This window comes from Bombina bombina, chromosome 2, assembly GCF_027579735.1.
Source record: "Bombina bombina isolate aBomBom1 chromosome 2, aBomBom1.pri, whole genome shotgun sequence".
NCBI lineage: Eukaryota > Metazoa > Chordata > Amphibia > Anura > Bombinatoridae > Bombina > Bombina bombina.
The window spans coordinates 789,308,992-789,332,807 of NC_069500.1; the positions used below are offsets into that span (position 1 = coordinate 789,308,992).

Below are 23,816 nucleotides of genomic sequence, written 5' to 3' on the forward strand. Positions count from 1 at the left end.
CTGAGGTGTCAATTCTTTCCATTTTTTTGTTAGTTCCATTGAATAGTCTTGGAACATCAATAACTTAGAACCTTCAAATGTAAGAGGTGACATTTTTCTATATGCCCGTAAAACAACAATTTTCATTTGGAAGTGTAGAAATTTGACCATAACCTGCCTGGGTTATGTGCAAATATTTCCATCATAGTTCTCTGGCCCAATTCTATGTGCACGTTCTACACTGCCTTTAAATGTAGTTGGGGAAAGTCTCAAAAGGTTTGGGAGAGTGTTTTCAACAAAATGTAATAGTTCAGTTACCTTGATGGATTCAGGAATCCCTACAAGGCGAATGTTATTTCGCCTTGATCTGTTCTCCAGATCTTCAAGGCGCTGATGAAGGACCTGGTTTTGTCTGAGAAGATTTTCGATTGTGTTCGAATGTGTCAGGGAGGTTCTGTAAATCTGGCTGAGATCTGTCTGATTTCCCCTGATATGTAATCTAGCCCTTTTTTTGCAGATTGTCCATTTTAGGTAAGAACAGAGATGATATTTGCTGTACTATCTGATGGGAATATTTATTAGTAGGAGTGAGATCTAAAGATGTTGTTAGGGATTCATTTAACACTTCAGGAGTTCCATCCTCTATGCCTTTTCTCATTGTTTTTAGATTTAGCTGACATCTTGTGGGACCACACATATCTATTCATAAACAAAATTATTATAATGTGCAAGTGTTTTTGGAGAAAAAAGAAAAGAAAAAAAGGGTGAGTTTTAATAGGTAACTATACCCTTTGAGTAGTGACTAAGGAGGCGATTTATTAACAGTCGGACGGACATGATCCACTATAGCATACACCGTCTGCATTTAACATTGCACAAACAGTTCTGGTGAACTGCTTGTGCAATGCCGCCCCCTGCAGATTTGCGTATCATGGGCTGTCAATCAACTCGATCGTATGAGATCGGGCGGATTGATGTCTGCAGCCTCAGAGGAGGCATACAAGTTAAGGAGCAGCGGTCTTAAGACTGCTGCTTCTTAATTCCTGGGGCATTCAAAGCCATTCGGCCCTTAATAAATCGGCCCCTAAGTATGAAGGTGAGTTATACTAATCTATAATGTGCAAACTAGCAAATATGCTATGTCCAAAATTAGGACACAAGTGTTAAATCTTTAAAAAAAATACTTTAGTGCATTTACAACTTGAAACATCAGCAATTCAATAATGTTACCAAAGAGTATAGCAAGAATCTAATAGTAAAAGTTGAATACTGATACTCCTGAGTTAAATGTTATTATTTCACCCAGCAATTTATGAGATAGTCCTTAGACTCTCCAGTCATTCTTCAACTACCTCTTTAGATAATAGAAGTCCCAGAAAGAATAGTGCCAGAAAAGTCTGTTCACCTCTTTCCTCTTTTTTCCCCTCCTTCTCTTTCCTTCTTCTTTATTATCTTTTTTTTTTTAAATATTTTTTTTATTGAGGTTTTTATCCAATACAACAAATAGAATACAACCTTTTGCATAAATAACAGGATTACAAATTATTTGCAGGCAAATAATAATTGAGGTACAAAGTAAGATACCCAAGTGTAAACTAGTGAAGGAGCTAAGGAGGCAAGAAATCTTAATAGAGGAAAATAAATAAAAATAAATGCACAAGTTCCTATTGTTGCTGAGATGCTAGCAAATACAAACATTGAAGATGACAATATGAGGATATCTTCTTATACACTGGGAGCCTAATGGATCCTATCTTCAGATATAATAAGTGACTAGAATACTAGTAACAAAGTTGTATAAACAAATATGAAACCTCTTTTACTATTAATCAGCCTTGGAGTAACTACTGTTCAGGTCAGATGTGGACCATCTGGTGAATTAAACTGATTGCAGATGATAGTTACATACACTCTTGGGCCATATAAGTAATAAACAAAAGCAAAGTATTTAAGTAGGACAGCGGGCAAATGCCGCTTAGTAATAAAAGTAGTTATAAATGATATGGGTCTAGTAGTGTAGTAAAATAACAGTATTCTGATGTACTCCTTTAACTAATGTGTTGTATCCTATAGAGGCTGCTAAGCAATAACATGATCCCTAAGATGTTCTGGTGTTTTAAGGTATCAGGTCTATATCTGCCTTAACTTTCAATAGATGGGATGCTGCCTCGGCCGCCAGCAGCCCCCACATTGGAGTTACTTATGTAGTGTTATAAGTAAGATACCCAGAAAGTTCTATTCAAATAGAAAAACTAAATATCTATTAGGTATTGGTGTGTGTATGGATTATTTTGTTTTATCCAGTATGCAAAAGCTAATTTTGCTTGCATAGCAAATGAAAGTCTAGGTTCTGTCTAGTTATATGTCCTATGTAGATGCAAACTTGTTCCCTTTCTGGATCTTATGATCTTTAAGGGTCCTGTAAACAGGGGGAACTTTTTAGAGGGACATAAATGGGAGAAACCAATTCAGCTGTCACCTTACATATAACGTTAGGGGTTCACAGACCACTAGAAGGGAGGGGAATATAAAAATTACATAGAGAGCCATAATAGGTTAGGAAAACATTCACAACTACATGTAAGCTTCTAGATCCTGCAATAACCAATCATCATATAAACCAAGAAGATTTTAAAAGGAACAAAAATGAATGATTTAGGGAGATTCAACTGCCACACCGGTTATAAAATTAGAATACTACCAACCGCTGAGAAAAAAGGGAACACAAACATTACACAGAGGCCAGTAACAATGAGGGCATAACCTCTTGGTTGCACAATGTAAGTAGTCAAAGTTCAACCTATGCCGGACTTATGTAATTAAAAAATAAAGAAAAGGGTAATGTTTACAGGTCCGGTATACTGCCTTGTTATCCGCTGTGCTGGAAGTAACAAAGGGACCTTGTCCTCTGGGTGGGAGCTGAGTGGTCTCTCTTTATCTCTAGGCATAGTAAAAAAAGCTGGTGACCGTGTTTAAGGGTCTAGTAACCACAGTATCACAATACTGAAGCGCTCTTGAATCTGTTTAACCAGTTTTCAGTAATGACTCCAAAAGAGTTGGTGTCCAGAACTGTTATTCTTAGATTCAAAGGATCTTTACAGCTGTTTCTGCAGAGCGTGTAATTTCCATTTCACGCTTTCCTGTAAATGACATAGAGAAACAGAAGCGCCACATGATCTAGTATTGTCTAACTGGATGGCAGATAATAATGTGATATATTAAACTCACATTTGGTAAAGCACCTTGTAGTGCAGATAAAGTAGGCTGGAGTCAAACAGTCACTCAGCAGACTGGCCTCTGGCGAATATTCAGAAGTTTCTAGAAGAAGTTCAAGCAAACAAATGCCAATATGGCCTAGTATTGTTTAGGCTCAGTGATAGGTAATGATAATTAAAGTTACACTCACGTGAGGCAGAGCACCTCCCTTGGTGCAATAGTGACAGGCTGGGATCAAACAGTCACCCAGCAGACTGACCTCCAGTCTATCAGGATACACTCCAAGGAGATTCAGAGCTCAGGTGGATATTTCCAAACAAAATGAGCATCAGAGAGTTATAAGTGGCAGATAGAATAAGGTATGGCAGCAAGTGGTTAATTAAAATAATTGCACTTTAATAAAAGCATAAAAACATGCAATGCGTTTCTCAGCCCAAAAGGTTGTTTCATCAGGCATCTGCTTAGAACTGTAGGTTCATCCGCCTTTACAGGGTGCAATTATCCTTTTCGACGATGTTCCTTCAATCGCAGCTTATTTTTCACTGCTCCACCTTTTTTTCACTTGACCCTTAGGCTGTTAGCTGATGCAGTTCAATCAGGGGATCTCTAGGTACGTTTCACCGGTCAGCAGTTTTGTCCCGTTCAAGATGAATATTGTGCACTATCAGCTCCGGCTCCTTATAGTACCAGTTTAGTCTCTTAGATCTGTATCCTTTATACAACACTTCAAGGCCATCGCAGAGGTCCTTATTCAAAGAACCATCCACCACAGCCTTATGGCCAAAAAAGAGGCTTCAAGTCAGTGCAACCATTCTACAGCAGTGATCCATAAAGGTTAGTATCCAGAGCTACTCTTCTTAAATTTAAAAAGCCGTTGCAAGTTTTACCCGGAACATGCAGCATCCACTTCACGCCATATAAATAACATTGTGCTCATGCCCATGGAGTTACTTATGAGAGGGCCCTAATTGGCTAAAATGCAAGTCTTTCAAAAGAACTGAAATAAGGGGGCAGTCTGCAGAGGCTTAGACACAAGGTAATCGCAGAGCTAAAATTATATTAATATAACTGTGTTGCTTATGCAAAACTGACAAATTGGTTATAAAGGGATCATCTCTCTTTTTAAACAATAACAATTCTGGCGTAGACTATTTATATAAGTACATTATACTTGTCATGTTTGGTATATGGTTAAATAACAAACAGTGTGGGGGTTGGGGGGCTGCTTTGCCAAAAATGCTTTGCCTTAAAATGCCCCGGCCTATTTTTGGTCCCAATTCAGCCCTGGTACACACACACACACTCATACATTCCGTTAGCAACTGCATAATTGCCAACGGTCCCTGATTTCCAGGGACAGTCCCTGGATTTTGCTGTATGTCCCTGGGTTTTTTGGTTCCTGGAAAAATCCCCTCCAGGAGATTTAGAGGGCTACAGCTGGGACAGGTGTGACACAAGTCAATGGGGAGGAGCTGATTTTGGTGACAAAAGTTGTTATCTATCACAGATGGTTTAATTATGTCCTGCTGAAGAAGTTTTTTGTTTTTTCTCTGGTTAACAAATATTATTCTTCGAAGTGAGATAGAGGCTAGTAGGCTAGCTAGAAAGTATGCCCAGCTCTATAGCCGTGCAGGGGGATACTAAGTCTATAGGACTATGTGTACAGAATATTAATAATCTGCTAATTTGGTACAAATACTGTCATTTACTGTTTTACCACTCATTGTACCAACTTGGTATGTGATTTGATATTAACGTGCACTACTGAAAGGTTGATTTTTAAGGTCCTACACGGTTTAAAGTGGTATATGTCTGGGAACTGAGGACACGTTATTGTATGTGTTTAATTTGCTAACCAGGCTATATTGATTAAGATACTTAAGTTGGAAAAAGAAGAAAGTCTGTCCAAAATCCGCATAGCCGGTTATTTTGACAGAGGCGCCAATATATATTACTTAGTGAGGAGTTGCAAAGAATGGTAGGCTAGAGATTAGGCTCTGTTATATATTGCTATAGCAAAGATATTGAAACTACAGGGCTGTCTGTGTAAATTTATAATATTATGTTCATTTGTTTAAAATAGTGAGATACACTGTTCAAATACAAGCTGTTTAACAACAACCAGCAGTAACTACAAGTTCTCGTTTCACAACTATATAAGAGGGATAGTGAATTTACAGAAACGGATCTTAGAAAATGTTCTATAATCTACTGTCATTACCAAGAGACACTGACATACACCTGTTTACAGTGACTGTTTAAACAATATCAGGTTAGACAACACGTTTCCCCATTTTATTTCCCTCTAGGTGGGATTTTTTTAATTTAATATGAGTAAAATATCAATATGTAAACAGTATGAGTATCTTTTTCTGAAGAGCAAATGCGGCACCCTCTTAATTTGTGTTGACACTAGCACCCTTACACATAAATACACTATTTGGAAAGGTAGGTCTATGGAGATTAGACCACGAAGAACACTTTTAACTGATACAGATACACTCATTTTCTGATTATACATATATTTTGTTTTCTCTTGTACCAGTTTACATAATTTCTCTGCTTACTTTTACTCTTGATTTTTTTTGGCACATAAGCACCAGGGATAGGACTTAGTTACATACACTACCCTTATTTCCTATTCCTTCCCTTATCACGAATGGAAAAATATAATAAAAGCACTAAACCTAAATCACCAGGGATGCCTCCCAAACATAAAGAAAAAAACAAAAAAACACCACAGATACCTCTCTAGACAACATTATGGAACCCCCTATCTCACAGGTCGTAATTGACCCTCAAAATTTAAGCAAACAAATCATAGAAATTATCTTACCCCTATTTGATAATCTTAGAAAAGATTTCTCAGAACTCACAATTGAAGTAAGACAATTCTCAGCTAGAATATTAGAGATAGAAAATAGAGTCTCAGATTTATAGGATCTGATAAACTCTCAAGATCAAAGAATTATAAGTCATGAACACAGAATTCAATCCCTCCAGCTCAAAGTAGAAGAGTTGGAGGATAGGTCAAGAAGAAACAACCTTAGGGTGACAGGCCTACCCGAACTCCCTGAATACTCCAATTTACTACACTTTGCTTCTGTAACATTACCAAAAGAGCTAGGGGTTCAAATGCAGAATAACACCATACTAGTGGAAAGAGCACATAGAACAGGGATTCCTAGAGACGAAGGGAGAGACAAAGTTCAAAAACGAACAGTGTTAATTAAATATTTACATTTCCAAGATAAAGTGAATATTCTCAGACAATATAGAAAAATAACACCATATAAAATTGGGGAAAATAATATCCTACTTTTTCAGGACTTACTTCTCTTCTGACACTTCCACTAAAAGACGACAAATTTCACCATTATGCACGCAGCTAATTAAATTGGGTATGCGAGCCTCAATTCTCTACCCAGCAAAACTTAAGAGTGATCAATGATACATAAACATTGCTATTTAACTCATATCAAGAGGCAAAAGTGTATGTGGACAGAGTAAGCAGAAATAAATATATTAGAGGGCAATAACAGACAAAATCAAGGTCTGCTAATAAAGATGACAAAAATAGACTTTTGGGATAAACTATATGTAAAATGATTGTCATATGTTAAATACAACCAAGAATTAGAGATCAATAACCAGATATTATATTACCTGACTATTGTAGGCAACTCAGAATTTACACCTGTTCTTACACCCAAGACGTTTAAAAAATGGGAACAGAAAGGTTTGAGATACATATTCCAATTAGAAGATATAGAACTGCAGACAATTAAATCTTTCCACACTATATCCCAAGAATTCGATATTCCGTCCAAAGAATTCTATGCATATTTGCAAATCGGACATTACTATTTTCAATTATTAGAAAAGCAGGGGAATCATTGGTCTTTGGGGGTCATTGATATCAATTTGAAACTCCAAATCAAGCCAGGATAAGTTCTATTTCAATTTGGTATAATTCAGTAATGCAAAAAATAGGTCAGGTTAACCTGGAGAAGATGCATTTAAAATGGTCGAAAGACTTTAATGAGATTACAGCTGAAGATATAGGTCAGAGTATTAAAGGACCAGTAAACACAGCAGATTTGCATAATCAACAAATACATGATAACAAGACAATACAATAGCATTTACTCTAAATTTCAAATGAGTAGTAGATTATTGTCTAACACATTTTAAAGTTATGTATATTTCCACTCCCCCTGTACCATGTGATAGCAATCAGCCAATCACAAATGCATATACGTATAGTCTTAGTTCTTGCACATGCTCAGTAGGAGCTGGTGACTCAAAAAAAGTGTAAATATAAAAGACTGTGCACATTTTTTTTAATGGAAGTAAATTGGAAAGTTGTTTAAAATTACATGCTGTATCTGAATCATGAAAATTTAATAAAACCTGAGTGTCCCTTTAAGATAGCTCACAAATCTACTAGTTCAAGTAGCTGGAGAGAATCTCACCTGAGAGTAATTAATTAAGATCTATATTATTCCTACTGACATTTCCAGGTGGTCTAGCCATGATATAAAGGGATGTACTAGATGTGGTCTACCAAAAGCAGACCTTAGCCATTGTTTTTGGTCCTGCCCTAAGGTACAAAAATTCTGGAACAGAATTAATTATTGGGTAAATAAATTTCTTAAAAAAGAGCTCAAACTGAAGATTAAATTTATAGTCTTTCTCTATAAAAAAACACAGGAAATAGACATAAGATTGGTTAACACAACAATTTTAATTGGACGCACTATTATTTTAAGATCATGGAAATCTAAGCACAGTCCTACCTTTCAAGAATTTAAGAAGAAAATACTGATGCAGCTGCACCTTGAACAATTTGAGTTAAATATGTCACAAGAAAGAAGAGTTAGTCATTATTTTCAGAAATGGTTGAAGGTTATTTTGACATTTCTAGAAGGAGTACAAAAACAGATTATATTCCCATTTAGAAAGAATGACTTTTTCAGCATGGCATTGCTAACAGAGAGATTCTCCACAACCTTGGCAGTTTAAAGTGGGAAGGAAAGAGGAGATGTGGGAGCTAGGGGTTAAGGGGAGAGGAAGGATAATCCCCTCTTTTTTCTTCTTCTTTTTTTTCCATTTATTCATAAGGCCCGTGGCTGTCCTTCATATAAGATCTATTAGGTGGATTTTGGGATAGGCTAAATGGAAGTACAAGTACCCATATGGGATAAAGAGTGCTTAGTCAGAGGTAATACTCCCCCTATTGGGAAATATAGTTTATAAAAAGTACTTGCATAAAGGAGATATGACGTTGGACGTGTATTTTGTGTAACTATAACAAGAGTAAAAATCAAGACAAGGTTGATGTATCCCTATTAGAAAAATATTGCAATTAAATAATCTAATTTAAGATATATATGGTATAAGGTAATTTGTATATTATGGATATAATTTTCTATATAAAAGTAACAGAAGTTGCACTATTTGTTAACCGCATTTCTTGTTAAAAGAGATACACACAATGTTGATTTTAAGTTTGGAGGTTGATACTTGGAAGGGGGAAGGGAAAGAAGAGGGGAATAAGGGAAGAAAAAGCAATTCTTAGTATTTATCCGCTGGATAAATCATTATGTGTAAAGAAATGTTGATGTACTTAAATATGTATAGACGGTGAAATCTAACTTTTTTTTGTTCTTTTGTTATTCTTAGTATATATCCGTTGGATAAATAATCATTTACAATGTAATTTTGATGTTTTGATGTATAGACAGTGGAATCTGTCTTTCTTTTTGTGTTTCATTATGTTTTGCCTTTCTTGAAACTTCAAAAAAAAAAGATATATAAAAAAAAACATTGGGACAGCTAGGTCTATATTATATACAGCTAGCTGTGCATCATTTTATTTTTATGTTTTAAATATTGTTCAATGGGTCACCTACAACTTTGTTGACTCCCTGGTTCTATCTCAATGACCCTTTCCCCTTTCTTTTTATTGTATGTTATTTTGTTAGAATAAAAGGGGGCAATGTAAGAATATATAACTAACCTGCCACCATCTTTTTACTTTTCCCTTTTGTATCTATTCAGCATTTCTGAACTAACACTGACTATTGTTTTTCTCAACTTATTTTGTTTTTGTCAACTTAGTCTGCTGACATCTGTTCTTAGAGAATAACATTTTTATCTGGTTGCCAAGTGTAACCATGCCTGCTAGTTTCAACATGGTCTCACCATATTTCTTCTTATCTTATACCAAGGATGAATGTCTAAGTTTCCTTGCTTTTTACATTAACAATTTCATGTCTCAAGTTCTGTTATTTTTCACTGAGTATGTAGCAATAAGGGTGTGTGTCAGTTTACAATGTATGTGATGTCAACTATATAACCGCATTGTGGTGGTCAATAAATAGAGCAATTGTTATACTTCATTTGTGTGGTCTGACAGTCTGTTCCAGGGATCTAGTATCAGGTGCAATGCTCTTCTCCAGCTGAGGTTTAGAAAACTTACTGGTGATAAGGTGTATCCAGCCCTAAAAAGTACCCCTAACAATATGTCTACAAAGTCAATGAGAACAATTAAAGGGCCATGATACCCAAATGTTGAAACACTTGAAAGTGATGCAGCATAGCTGTAAAAAGCTGACTAGAAAATATCACCTGAACATCTTTATGTAAAAAAGAAAGATATTTTACCTCAAAAATTCCTCAGTAGCCACATCCAATTGTAAAGGACTTCTAAGCAGCAAATCAGTATGTCTATCCCGGGACAGCTAAGGGAGTGAGCTTAAGTGCACACTCATCTTATTTCCCTATTCAGTTTAAGGAAGTTTACTATGAAATCTCATGAGAGTTAAGTGAAATCTCATGAGATCACAGTAAAAGAGTTCAAGACCTCAGCACTCCTGATGCTGATTGGCTGCTGTTCATTTCTTCGTTTTTTTACCTGCAGCTGAGCAACAGCTGAAGTATATTTTTTTACACAGAACTTACTCTGCTCAGCTGAGGAAATTGTGAGGTAAAATATCTTCATTTTTACATAGAGATGCTCAGGTGATATTTTCCTGTCAGCTTTTTACAGTTATACTGCATCAGTTTCAAGTGATTTAGCATACGAATATTATGTCCCTTTAACTAAGCATTGCCCTTGTAATATTTTCTCATTGTATAATGTGTTCATACATATGTGACATTTACCCAGTAGTAGTGCATGGTGGGAGTTGTAGTACACAATAGACATACACAGTGTATATTTATATTGTGAGTGCCAAGTGTAGTGATCATTCTGGAAGTGAATAAAAAGTGACATTTATCCAACAGTGCATAACGGGAGTCTACACTGGAGAATGCATGCTTTATATTTATCTTGTGAATGCCTGCATAGAACATCAACTTGTTACACCTTTTAGAACCCTAAAAAAAATTGATAGGGCCAAATTAATAATGTAACTAATAAACAAGGGAGGGCTAGATTAAACTATCTTGAGGGCCATATATTGCCCCAAGGCCGGTACTTTGAGAGTACTGATTAAGAGAAATATAGACCAGAGTTGTGGCAAAACAGAGAACAGTAATTGTACACCAGGTAAGGCATTGAGGTGGTCTGTGGGCGAACTTGAGGTATGATGTGGGTGGAGCCAGGTTTAAAGTGGGCACATTAATGTAAGTTCAGGGGTGTGTTGGAGGCATTCCTTGATAATTTATCACTTTGTGATTGTGAAACCAGGACCTTTATAACACAGAGAGAGGTCAGAAACCTGGAGTCCTGGACTATTCACAAAATTCAGGATGATTGTGAGCTCTGCTTTAAACAGGCAGGCTGGGGTTCTACCTTCATATATCATAAACAATCTTTTTGTGTGCAAAAAAAAATATTGCAAAGTTCAGCAAACCAGAAATATTCTTGTCAAAAAGACTAATTTCCTTTTTAGAATGTTGCAGAGTTGCTGTTCTAAATTCTGACGAATCCACCACCACAACCCTTCTAGAGCAGTGGAGAAAAATTACTTGTTTCAGAGTAAAAAAATGCAAGCAAAATAAATTATTAAAGAAAACTATATTTAGTGCCTAATATCACTTTCTTCTTTTAAATACCGAACGTAAAGTGTCGATCGCAGCAGACACGTCATAACACTACAAAAACAAACAAACCATGCTCTACAAAATCGTGGTACGTACCCACCTACTGCCCTTAACAAATATGTCGATTTAATCACAGCAACCTTCTGACAATTTGGTCCGCCTACTCGGCTTCAATGAAGACATAACTTCCGTTTCCGCCCAGTCCTTTTCTCCTCAGTCGATCCGCCGTGCGGGTGGGTACGTAGTGTGTCCGCTCTGTATTTATTAGTGTATAATGCTCAGCCGAAAGTCTATGGTTATGGGGTGATCACGGGACCTGTCTGTAGTGACGAACACATGTTTATACCCAGTTGTGGTGCACAGTAAAGGAGTCGGTGTGACCGCGTGTCCAAGTTTAGTTTGGGCCGTGACGCTGTTTCGTCGGACATGCTCCCCATGCTAGGCATAACGTGATAAAAGGAGAGCCGCACGGGGCCTACCGCAGCATTGGCTCTGCCTTCATTTTATGTTTACTTAGGGTTCTCTGACAGTGTTCATTTTCATCTGTTAAACTGAAATACATTTTGCCTTGATGGTAATATCCGTACTAATATAGCGGAGTTTGGGCAAACTAGAAAATGTGGGTGTTGAGGTTCACTTATAAACAAGCTACCGGCGTGTAATTGAGTTACACAAAGTAATATAGTATTCAGTACGTTTGTCATTGCCTACATTACCAAATTGTTTTAAATATGTCTAAAATGGCTCTCAACTAGAACTGTTACCATCAGACCAGATACAACTTCACAACTCTACTGATCATTAGTTCTGTCACTCAAAGGGAGCACAATCGTCTTATCTTTTTATAAAGCTATTCAGACTATCTGTTAAAAAACAAAATAAAATTATTTCAAGATTCAAAGTTAATTGGTTAAGCATTAGTTATTGTGTGTAAATGTAACTTTCTTTTTTTAATGTAGATTTGAATGCTTTGGCAAGGCCTATACAAAAATAGATAGATGTACCAATCCTCATGAAATTTGGCACAAGAGTAGACCTTATGGAGTATAACATTCCTCTATTTACTTCTGTGCTGTGTGCTTGCTAGCCCAGCGCTGTTAAGAAAATCAGAGGGCAATTGAGAAAGCATCACATGCAGTGGTGTATTTAGCCAAATAAAGGAACAGTTTCTTATAACCAGATTTAAGCTCTTAATACTTTATCCTGCTTCTTACATATTCAAGAAACTGCTTATTTGCAGTGAATGTAGTTTTGAAACATTTGACAACCTGTTATTAAAAAAAAAAATACATTTTAAATGCTTTCTAAATGACATTTACTGCAGTATACTGCTGCAAATTCAGAAAGTGGCTTTAAAGGGACAGTCAACACTTGCGGTAACATTATGCAGTGTTGAAAAATAAAAACGAAGATCCGCCTGCACTATAACCCATTTGCCTTGCCTACTTGCTTCTTGTACTAATCACCGTCGATAACTTCTCTAATACCAGGTAAATATGTCAGCCAAACTCCCCCCACCGTTACGTAGCTACCTTCAAATGATCAGCAAATCTGAATCCAATCCTCGGTCAGAAATTGCACGCGCTTGCAATTTCTGACAGAGGATTGGATTCAGATTTGCTGATCATTTGAAGGTAGCTACGTAACAGTGGGGGAGTTCGGCTGACATATTTACCTGGTATTAGAGAAGTTATCGACGGTGATTAGTACAAGAAGCAAGTAGGCAAGGCAAAAGGGCTATGCTGCATGCAGATCTTAGTTTTTGTATTTTTCAATGTCGCATAATGTTACCGCAAGTGTTGACTGTCCCTTTAAAGGAATAATCTAGTCAAAATTAAACTTCCATGATTCAGATATAGCAGGCAATTTTAAGCAACATTTTAATTTACTCCTATTCATTTTTTCTTCGTCTTGGTATCTCTGAATGTGAGCTTAGGAGGCAGTCCATTTTTGGTTCAGAACCTGGGTAGCTCTTGCTGATTTGTGGCTACATTTAGACACCAATCAGAAAGTGCTACCCCGGTTCTAAACCAAAAATGGGCTGGCTCCTATGCTTACATTATTGTTTTTTCAAATCAATACCAAGAGAAAAAAAGAAATTGATGGAGCAATTTAAAGCAACTTTCTAATTTACTCTATCTTATTCATAATTTTTAAGGGACAGTCTACTCCTAAATTGTTTTAAAAAGATAGATAATGCCCCCCAAGGCAGAACATGCTGTGATCTGAGATGTCATCGCAGAAAATGCAGCATGTCTGCAGAAAGAATGAGACACATGAGTGAACAGTTAGCACCTTTGCTTTGCAGCGCTGCTCCAAAACAGGCTGTTCTATTTAAACAGCACTTTGCTCTGGCTACATTGTGTACAATTTCCTTAACACAGTGCAGCCACAGTGAAGCACCGTTTAAAGAGAACAGTCAAATACAGGGTAGCACTGCAAAGCAGCAGTGCATTGATTGAAGACTGCCTCTTTAACTGCTGCAATATAATATATAAAGCTTGCCTTATTCTCCAGTTAATCGGTATATTGCAATTGAACTGGTACTTTAGTGTAACTGCCTAACTTAAAATTGTACTTAATTTCAAAATAACTTGCATAAAATTTTTGACTAAAAAAATGTCATTGCAGAAAGTAAAAAAAAGTTCTGCTTCTGGGATAATGCTTTATTTACCCATTCCCCAGTTTTGCATAAACATGGTTATATTAAAGGGATACTAAACCCAATTTTTTTTTTCCTTTCATAATTCAGAGCATGCAATTTAAAGCAACTTTCTAATTTACTGTATCAATTTTTCTTCGTTCTATTGCTATCTTTATTTGAAAACAAAGGCATCTAAGCTTATCAAATGACTTTTTTTTTTTTTAATCTATTGACTTGCATTTTATCCAAATAGTGCAGTGTCTGGCACAACGTTATCTATATGGCTCATATAAACTAGCACTCCCCTGTTGTGAAAAGCAAATAACATCCATGTGATAAGAGGCTGGCTTTAGTTGCTTAGAAACTGCAGACATTTAGAGGTTTATAGGTTAAGTATATTAAATGGACAGTATACACTAATTTTCATATAACTGCATGTAATAGACACTATTAAAAAGCATAAGCACAGATGCTGATCTAAAAATCCAGTATAAATCCCTTTAAAAAAGTACTTAGAAGCTCACAGTTTAGTACTTTTGATTAGGTTGACTGGAACACCCAGTGAAAGCAGACACACTTCCCCACCCCTTCCTTTGCATATGAAAATACCCTTTACACAAACAGGAGCAATCTGGAGTAGGTAAACATCGGTATTCTCCTAAAACTTTGGGACTTGGTTAGTAGTCTGAAAATCAGCACAATTATTTTTTAAAAATAAGCAAAACTATACATTTTTACAAAAAACCCTGTATGGGCTATATGAATGTATCGCCTACAAAACATTTATGCAAACAAAAATCTAGTGTATAATTTCCCTTTAATATAACAATGTTGGATGTGCAAAGCTGGGGAATGGGTAGTAAATGGCGTTGTCTATCTTTTCATACAATAACAATTCTGGTGTAGACTCCCTTTAATTTTGACTAGACTATTCCTTTAGCATAAGAAAACTGAGCTCCTTGGTCTTCCCCCTTTTTTTTTTTTTTCTTTTTTTTTTTTTAAAGATTGTATTTTACAGGGGTGGGAAATGACAATTATTTGTCATTTTATAACCATTCTGTTTGAGAGAACACTACTTGTCCACTTAAAGGGATAAACCGTTTGAGATTGTAATATTTGAGTGTAATTTAAAAAAAACTAACTTTAGTGGGATTTTTTGTCCCATGTTCGGGTAATTTAACTCGGTATAATGTGGGACCTTCAATTCCACTGTTTCTATAGTTATGGGCACCACCATGTTGAATTCTAAGTCCCCCCCATAGTCTCCCCTCCTGTGGACAGTTAGGTACTTGTATAAATCGGGCAATGCAGTGTCCAAACAATTTTGCAAACGATGGCTGAGGAGAAACCATGTTAGTGTCATACTCCAGTCATTGCGCAAATCATTTTTTTGATTCTTTATTGCAGGTTTTATATCTGACTGACTGTAATTGTCTTTATCAGATTAGTTAAGGGGGGAGCCTAGGTATCAAAACTACATCCATTCTAAGGAAAAAAACCCTATGCATATTATTCTTAGGCTATTCTTTTTTGAATATATATAATTTAGCCTTTATATGCTGTTGAATTTCCCTTTAATGGTAAAGGAAAAACTCTTGCTTTACAAAGTTTTGTAAGTAGATTTGTGGCTGCTTTTTTCGCTACAGAAATCTGAAAGGCCGCCAGGATGCAGATCTTTGTGAAAACACTTACTGGGAAAACAATTACCCTTGAGGTTGAGGCTAGTGATACTATTGAAAATGTCAAGGCCAAAATACAGGACAAAGAAGGTGAGGTGACATTAAAAATGATTTTATAGATCTATTGATATTTAATTGTGTTTTTAACATAAACAAACTTTTTTTTTTTTTTTTCCTTCTTGTAGGCATTCCACCTGACCAACAGCGTCTGATTTTTGCTGGAAAACAGCTTGAGGATGGACGTACTTTGTCTGACTACAACATTCAAAAAGGTATGAACTGATCAGACTGGCTCATTTTTCGCAAGACATTTCACATTGAAGTTATGAAACTGTATAACAGCCTCTTATTGCTGGATGCAAAGATTAGTCTTCAGGTAGAAGTCCTAGAAATGTAGAGGCCAATTGATGCTTATGGAATGAATTTTACTTTTTGTATGCAACCAACTTGATGGTGCTCTTAAAGGGACACTGAACCCAAATTTTTCTTTTGTGATTCACACAGAGCATGCAATTTTAAGCAACTTTCTAATTTCCGTCTACTAAATTTTCTTCATTCTCTTGGTATCTTTATTTAAAAAGTAAGAATGTAAGTTTAGATGCTGGCCCACATTTGGTGAACAACCTGGGTTCTTGCTGATTGGTGGATAAATTTACCAACCAATAAACAAGTGCTGTCCAATGAACAACCAAAAATAGCTTAGATGCCTTTTTCAAATAAAGATAGCAAGATAATGAAGAAAAATGGATAGAGCATGCAATTTCAAGCAACTTTCTAATTTACTCTACCCATTTTTCTTCATTCTCTTGCTATCTTTATTTGAAAAAGGCATCTAAGCTATTTTTGGTTGTTCATTGGACAGCACTTGTTTGGTGGATACATTTACCAACCAATAATCAGCAAGAACAACCCAGGTTGTTCACCAAATGTGGACCAGCATCTAAACTTACATTCTTACTTTTTAAATAAAGATACCAAGAGAATGAAGAGAAATTGATAGAGTAAATTAGAAAGTTGCTTGAAATTGCATGCTCTATCTGAATCACAAGAGAAAATTTGGGTTCAGTGTCCCTTTAATTCAGGATATTGATGCATACTGGACACAGTTACAAAGTGATTAAACTGTCACAATCCTTTCTGTTAAATTGTATTATATAGGTGGTAGCAAAAACTATTTCTGTAGAGTAACTTAAAGCGGCAGTCAACCTTAAATTATATAAAGCTTTCCATTAATGCAATTATCATCAGCATTTTTATAAGTGAACTGCGTAAGTAAATTACCTTGGAAAATAATCCTCAAACTGCCACTGAACACATAAAGATCTCTGAAAAATCAGAAAAATATTTGAAGCAGCCTGTTGACTTCTGCTCAATGCTAATTGAAAGAAAAAAGAAAAAGCAGTTGCTTGTGGAACCATTAACCAGATGCCCAATTTGGATTTTTTTTTTTTTTTTTAGATGTTAAAGCATTGCACCCAGAGGTGCTAATACCAGTTAACTTTGGATGCCAGACTTCCAGCAGTACATTGATTAGTAGCCCTTTGCATCCAGTGGATTAACTATATGGCTCCTATAACGTTAGTGTTGCATATCACCTGACATTGATAGTATAAAAAAAATTATATTTTTTTTTAATTTTTCCCCCCTCTAGAGTCCACTCTACATCTGGTGCTGCGTCTTCGTGGTGGGATTATTGAGCCTTCCCTTCGCCAGCTTGCTCAGAAGTATAACTGCGATAAGATGATTTGTCGCAAGTATGTTGGTTTTCATTTTTTACTTTTAATCCTTTTTCCATTTGACATAAGTAGATGTTTGATATGGTATCCCTACATAAAGTCCTGACTGCACAAGGTTAACAAATAGGTCAGGATTTAATTATCTTTGCATGTGGAGTGTTCGCTGTAACAAAACCTGAATAATTTAAAGGGACATTAAACACTTAAAATATTTCATGCACCTCCCTCTAATGGGTGCTGCCATTTTGAAATCTAGATTAAACTGCAGGTATCTGAAGGAGTTGCTGCAAATGTGCAAACCTCAGAACTGGAATGCACTGAGTTAATTTCAACATTGAGTCACATGACAAGGGAGGTGGGTAATAACCATAATTTTATGTTTTTAAAATGTATTTAATGTTCCATTAATTACTTCACAAAAAGATCTGAGACCTTATTGTGATCCTCGTGGACTGGATTGGGACATTTGTGCGCTAAAAGCATCTTCGCAAAAGATATTGAAAATGTTATATCCTGAAAAAATATTACCTAAGATTTTAGTGTATGTTTGAAACACATGAACTAACACCCTCTAGTGGTGAGTGTCAAAATGCTTTCAGATTAGAGGCGGCCTTCAAGGTCTAACAAATTAGCATATGTACATGCTAGGTTTAGCTTTCAACTAATACCAAGAGAACAAAGCAAAATTGGTAATAAAAGTAAATTTGAAAGTTGTTTAAAATGACATGCCCTTTTTTAATCAAGTTTTTTTTTTTTTGGTCAATTAAAATCATTTATTAATTGATAACCTTATAGAGACTCAGTGATTTAAACAATAAATAAAATCATCTCGGCGCATGCCAGTTGACCCTTCCATGCCGTTTCCGTGGCTCCAAAGGGGGACAGTGTATGCAATATGAACACGGAGCTAGAGCAATATGCATCAAGATTTATTTCTTGTCTTGTCATGCTGTATCTTGCTCCAACACTTGTGTGTGTTATAAATATAGTTGTGTGTAAGAGGATGAAAGTTAATGGTATGTCTGCTGTCTTAGTCCTTATTTCTATGCTTTTTAATAATTTTATTTCAATGATACATTATTTGAACCATTCTCCATAGTATGTTCCACAATCAAACTAGATTACTTTAACGACTCGGCAATTGTATTTACGCTCATTTATGAGAGTTGTTGCTGAAGAAGTAATAAGCAAACAAATCTGTTTTTAAATTTACTTGAGGTGTTTAACTCATTTGGACTTGAATGGAAGAATCAAATTTTGGTATTTAAGGGTCAAACTCAGAAGGAAATGCACCAAATTTCTTTATTGTGCATTTCATATGGTATCAGAAATCGGCACTAGTTGTACATCTGAGTCGTGCAAGGCAGTTTTCCACTCAGGACCCGCAGTGCTCTACTGTGTGCTTAAAGTTAAACTCTGATAAATGAAAGCCCGGCCTCTAAAAATACTATTAAAAACAGGGGCACTTCCATTCATCAAAGTTTTGATTAAAGGGACAGTCTACACCAGAATTTTGGTTGTTTTAAAAGATAGATAATCCCTTTTAACCATTTCCCAGTTTTGCATAACCACAGTTATAATATACTTTTAACCTCTGTGATTATCTTGTATCTAAGCCTCTGCAAACTTCCCCTTTTTTCAGTTCTTTTGACAGACTTGCAGTCTAGCCAATCAGTGCCTGCTCCCAGATTACTTCACGTGCACGAGCATAGTGTTATCTATATGAAATATGTGAACTAACACCCTCTAGTGGTGAAAAACTGTTAAAATGCAATCTGAAAGAGGTGGGCTTCAAGGTCTAAGCAATTAGCATATGAACCTCCTAGGTTAAGCATTCAACTAAGAATACCAAGAGAACAAAGCAAAATTGGTGATAAAAGTAAATTGGAAAATTGTTTAAAATTACATGCTCTATCTCAATCATGAAAGTTTTTTTTATTTTGGCCTAGACTGTCCCTTTACCCCCCCCCCCCCCCCCCCCCCCCCACACACAGCCAGAGCAGCCCCACAAACGACCAATCCGGCCTCCCCCAACCATGGCATGGCCTCTGGCAATCACTCTCCTGGGAGGAAAGCTGTGATTGGAGGAAGCCGGACCAGCCATCGACAATGCAAAAAGAGGGGACCTCTGGGCGGGGGAAGCGGCCGTGAAAAGAACAAAGGCAAGGTTTTTTTTTTTTTGTTTTATTGAGGTTTACAGAGAATAACAGGCAAGTTGCACGATACATGTGAACAATTAGTCATACGCACAAGCATCGTTCATCAATAAATAGTACAGTTAGTCGTAACAGAAAAGGAGCATGCATGTTTTGGATTTAGTTAAACCTGTCTTAAGGCCTTTCATATGATATAAGGGGGTCACTCTTGTACCCCAAGGTCCCCATAACAAATAATAATAAAAAAAAAAAAAAAAGGCAGGTGGTTAGGGACCACTTTTTGATCCCAAATTAAGTAAACTTTTTTTTGGGTATAAATGCAATATTAGCAACTATAAGTGAACAAATAAAGATAGGATTGCTAAAAATGTAAACATTACTGTAAGTACTTAACAAACATAGGGCAATGTTATTTAACCTGATGCTGATGGAGCTAAAGTAGTATGGGATGGGGAGAAAGTGATACTTTTAGTATGTTACGTACACACTATATGGCGCTCTAAAGCTTATATGTGGAAGCATTAGGATACTTAACTATGGAGGCTACATATGAGCTAGAACCATATATTCAGTACTAATACCAAGAATAAATGGTCATAAACTTGGCAATCTGCACAAATAGATACTTAAAGGTCAACAACTCTAGTGCACTCCATTTGAGGTATCAACATAGAAGGTACAAAGTGAATAAGCCTTAAATAGAAGCTGTACTGTGTATGAATTAAAACATAGACCTATTCTACCAGACAAGGTTATCTAGTCAATAGCCATCATAAAGTCTTGTGTCTGGAACATATTACCTAACGTTTGTGCCAAGCTACTTATTACATGAGAAACATGTCCACTATATATTCCTTAAAATATTTTAGTGTAACAGTTTACCAGGATAGCGGCATGGCCTAACGGCTACAAAAAAATCTTCAGCCTACACCAGACCGCCAGGCCAAGTGGTTCCCTGAAATTTCAGACCCGGATTGGGGCAATGATTGAAAATGACCTGTGGTGGTGGTAATACATCCAGAGATAACAAAGTGATCAGTGTGTAGATAAGCCTGGACACCATGGCCACCTCGGCAGCTAGAGTCTGTGATCCCAGGAGCAAGATCGCCTTGTTATGAGCAGGCAACTGTACTGCGTAGGATAAGTCTGTTATACTCTCTGGATGTAGCACCAACATCTGCTTTTCCTGCTGATCCTGCAATACCACTGGGGAGTCAATGGTCCCAAACACATACCTCAAGAGCGACTGAAGTTGAATACCGTGGTTCAGTTTAGATGTGGCCCCCATAGTTAATGTTCCTCTAGCAGGTAGGATACTTGGTAGGATCATCGGCGTACGCAGTGAGGGAATGGACACGGAGTACAATACTTGCGGTGGTAAAGCTTCTGTAACTGGAACAGAGTCTCCACCTGCGGTCCTTGTAGGTGTGAGGCTACGAAGCTCCTGGAGCGGCATGGAGATAGGTCTGCTCGTACCAACAGTGCCTTCACAAACACTCTGCAGTGCTGGTTTAGTTGTAGCTCCCTCTTCCCATGCTGCAAAGTCCACAATAGTTGTTTCCAGCTTGATCTGAGTTGGAAGGTATGAGGAGTGAACGCTGGGGCTCCGTATCAGCCTCACTCCTGTTCTCCTTAGAATCAACCTTAATTAGGATGGGTTGCAGAGCAGCTGCCATTAGTGCCCAGCGCCTCTGTCAGTGATTCCTTAAATGCCACGAGGTAGTCAGTAAGTAGGCAGCGCAGCTCCTCAAAGCCCTCACTGGTATGATTCCATGTTACAAGTGTTAAGTACTTCTGCATTAAACAGCCCATGATGGGGGCTGCGCAGCAGTGCCTCGGCCTCTCCGGTAAACCTAAGCGATGCACGATCCTGAGAAGGAAGGCATCAAATGAAAGACTGTCTTGATTCTGCCAATTTGAAGCTCAAATAATGGCTATATCTTGCAATATTCTGTAATCACAGTAGGGTGTGAGCAGCTAACAGTTTTGCATCCATAGATGGCTGCCGCCCGGAAGTTCCCCCAAGTTTTTTTTTTTTTTTTAAACTGGACTGTCACTATTTAATATTGACTTTATTTGCCCTTTAATTGAGCATGGATGCGAATTGGTCTGATTAGTGATGAAGGTAGCAAACAGTGATATGTGTAACAGTTTAGTTTTTGCTCTGAATGCTGTCAAACATGAGTTCATTATTAATATGGTAAGTTACATAAACCAAACTTCTGCAAATAAACAAGGATAGATGTAGAAAATGTTTGTCCTTAAATTACACAAGACAACTGACTTCATATTCTCACTTTTCCTCATCTTCCATTGTACCATTTTATGCAATAACATACTTTATTCTGCCTTTCAGATGCTATGCTCGCCTTCATCCTCGTGCTGTAAACTGCCGCAAGAAGAAGTGTGGACACACAAACAACCTGCGCCCTAAGAAGAAGGTCAAATAAACGCTTTACAGGGACACTGTTTTTGACTTTTGTTGAGAAATAAAAAAATTAAAAAATTGTCTGAAATTTGTACTAATTAATTCTCCCCCTTTTTAATAGCAATCCTTTACCTGCTTTGTTTCCAACATTTATTTTATTTTGTCTAAATTGCTGCTTTTGCCTGTTTAAACTGCCACCTATTCTGAACATTTAATACTGCAGTATTGACTTAAGAAACTGTAAACACAATGTAATGGCAGAAATAATCTCCTTAGTGATGGTGGAAGAGAGCTCAGCCATTTGTAAAGAGTTGATTCAAAGCAGCTACAGAGCGTCCTGTCAGTGGCTTGCCTAAGTACATTGTCCCTTCATTTTCTTTGGTTAAGTCCTCAAATACACTGTTGCAGTGAGAATGATAGTGTACAATTTTAAGCAACTTTCTTTCCAACTTTCTAATTTTTCTTTGTTCTCTTGCTATCTTTATTTTAAAAAAAAAAGCAGGAATGTAAAGCTTAGGAGCTGGCCCATTTTAGGTTCAGCACATTGGATATAACTTGCCTTTTGGTGGCTACATTTAGCCATCAATAAGCAAGCGTAACCTCAAACTGCTTTACTAGGCAGCAATTCCACTGAGATACTTTGGACCACTCTAGAAAAGGATATAGAAAATAAAAAGTTTCAAGATGAACTATTATGGTGTAGGGAGACACATAGAAAAAACACTTACTCCTCTTCTGTTGCTGAGGCAAGACAACAGGATGTACTTTTCATACGGAAAAATAAGAACCTATTACCTACAGCTACACTCCAGATCCCGATTAGAGCACTACTTTCAGAAGAAGTACGTAGTACAATAGACAAATGGGCGAATAAAGCCCTATATAGGGTAGCGGACGTTGTGACCAGCTACAACTTATTCACATACACACAGCTGCAGGACTGTATCCATCCCCTCAAACTACACTGGTATCTATATTTGCAACTGTCCACATCTATAAATAAATATCTCACAAACACAACACGACAACCCAAAACCACAATAGAGAGAATACTTGACTCAGCAGACAGACCACATAAATCAATCTCTAATTTATACATAGACATACAAAGTATTTCTAGCAATCTGAAGAACAACATCATACTTAGGTGGGAAGAAGACATAGGGAAGAGTCTCGATATTGAGGACTGGAATAAAATACTTAGTTCCCTATGCAAAGGTCTCTTGAGTGCAGATCTAAGAGAGAATGCTATAAAAACAGCATTCCGCTGGTACCTCACACCCACAAAGACATCTCACATTACAAAATCAGGAAGCAAACTATGCTATAGAGGATGTGGTAAGGATGGGACTTATAGACACATGTGGTGGGAATGCGAGGGGGTAAAAAATATTTGGCAATTTCTATCTCAGCTTATTAGTACCTTATTAGAAGAAAATTTTCAACTCACAATAGCTCAGGCTCTTCTACACGAACATATAGAGAAATTCAATAAGGCGATTAATACGCTTATCAGAATATTATGTACAATCACTAGAACCTGTATAGCACGACACTGGAAGACAGGAGTCCCCGCCTGGGTTGAGATTAAAAATAAGATTTCCACCACATATACGTTCTATGACTCAGCCTCCTGGATTTTAGATACTAGGGAGATGTTCAATACAACCTGGTTCTACTGGATATTAAACAACCATAAAGTGTAATATCATACTGAGTCACACTTTAAGGCCTCTGGGCTTTCAGCTTTCTATACATTCAGTCTTGCCTAAACTGAAGAGCAGGGAACCCAACTTCCTCCTTGACAGTATACTCCTCAAACCTCTAAACAGATAGATTACAATTTAATAATATGACAATTTCTTTTTTTTAATTTTTTTTTTTTTATTTCTGTTTCTTTTTTTTTTATTTTTAAATATTTTT

At 36.8% G+C, this 23,816-nt stretch overlaps 1 protein-coding gene across 1 annotated transcript; it reads left to right on the forward strand.

Moving 5' to 3' along the window:
- The first annotated feature begins 11,401 nt into the window (after positions 1-11,401).
- Positions 11,402-22,042, forward strand: UBA52 (ubiquitin A-52 residue ribosomal protein fusion product 1). Its single transcript, XM_053702964.1, has 5 exons — positions 11,402-11,487; positions 15,541-15,663; positions 15,759-15,845; positions 17,225-17,327; positions 21,822-22,042. The coding sequence occupies exons 2-5, from the start codon at positions 15,561-15,563 to the stop codon at positions 21,913-21,915; spliced, it is 387 nt and encodes a 128-aa protein (XP_053558939.1). The 5' UTR covers positions 11,402-11,487; positions 15,541-15,560; the 3' UTR covers positions 21,916-22,042.
- The last annotated feature ends 1,774 nt before the right edge of the window (positions 22,043-23,816 follow it).

Bases quoted from the DNA above. Each gene is read 5' to 3' on its own strand.
- UBA52 (XM_053702964.1), top strand. From the start codon at position 15,561: ATGCAGATCTTTGTGAAAACACTTACTGGGAAAACAATTACCCTTGAG. The intron at 15,846-17,224 runs GTATGAACTGAT...TCCCCCCTCTAG, and splicing joins TGACTACAACATTCAAAAAG to AGTCCACTCTACATCTGGTG. The intron at 17,328-21,821 runs GTATGTTGGTTT...TCTGCCTTTCAG, and splicing joins GATAAGATGATTTGTCGCAA to ATGCTATGCTCGCCTTCATC.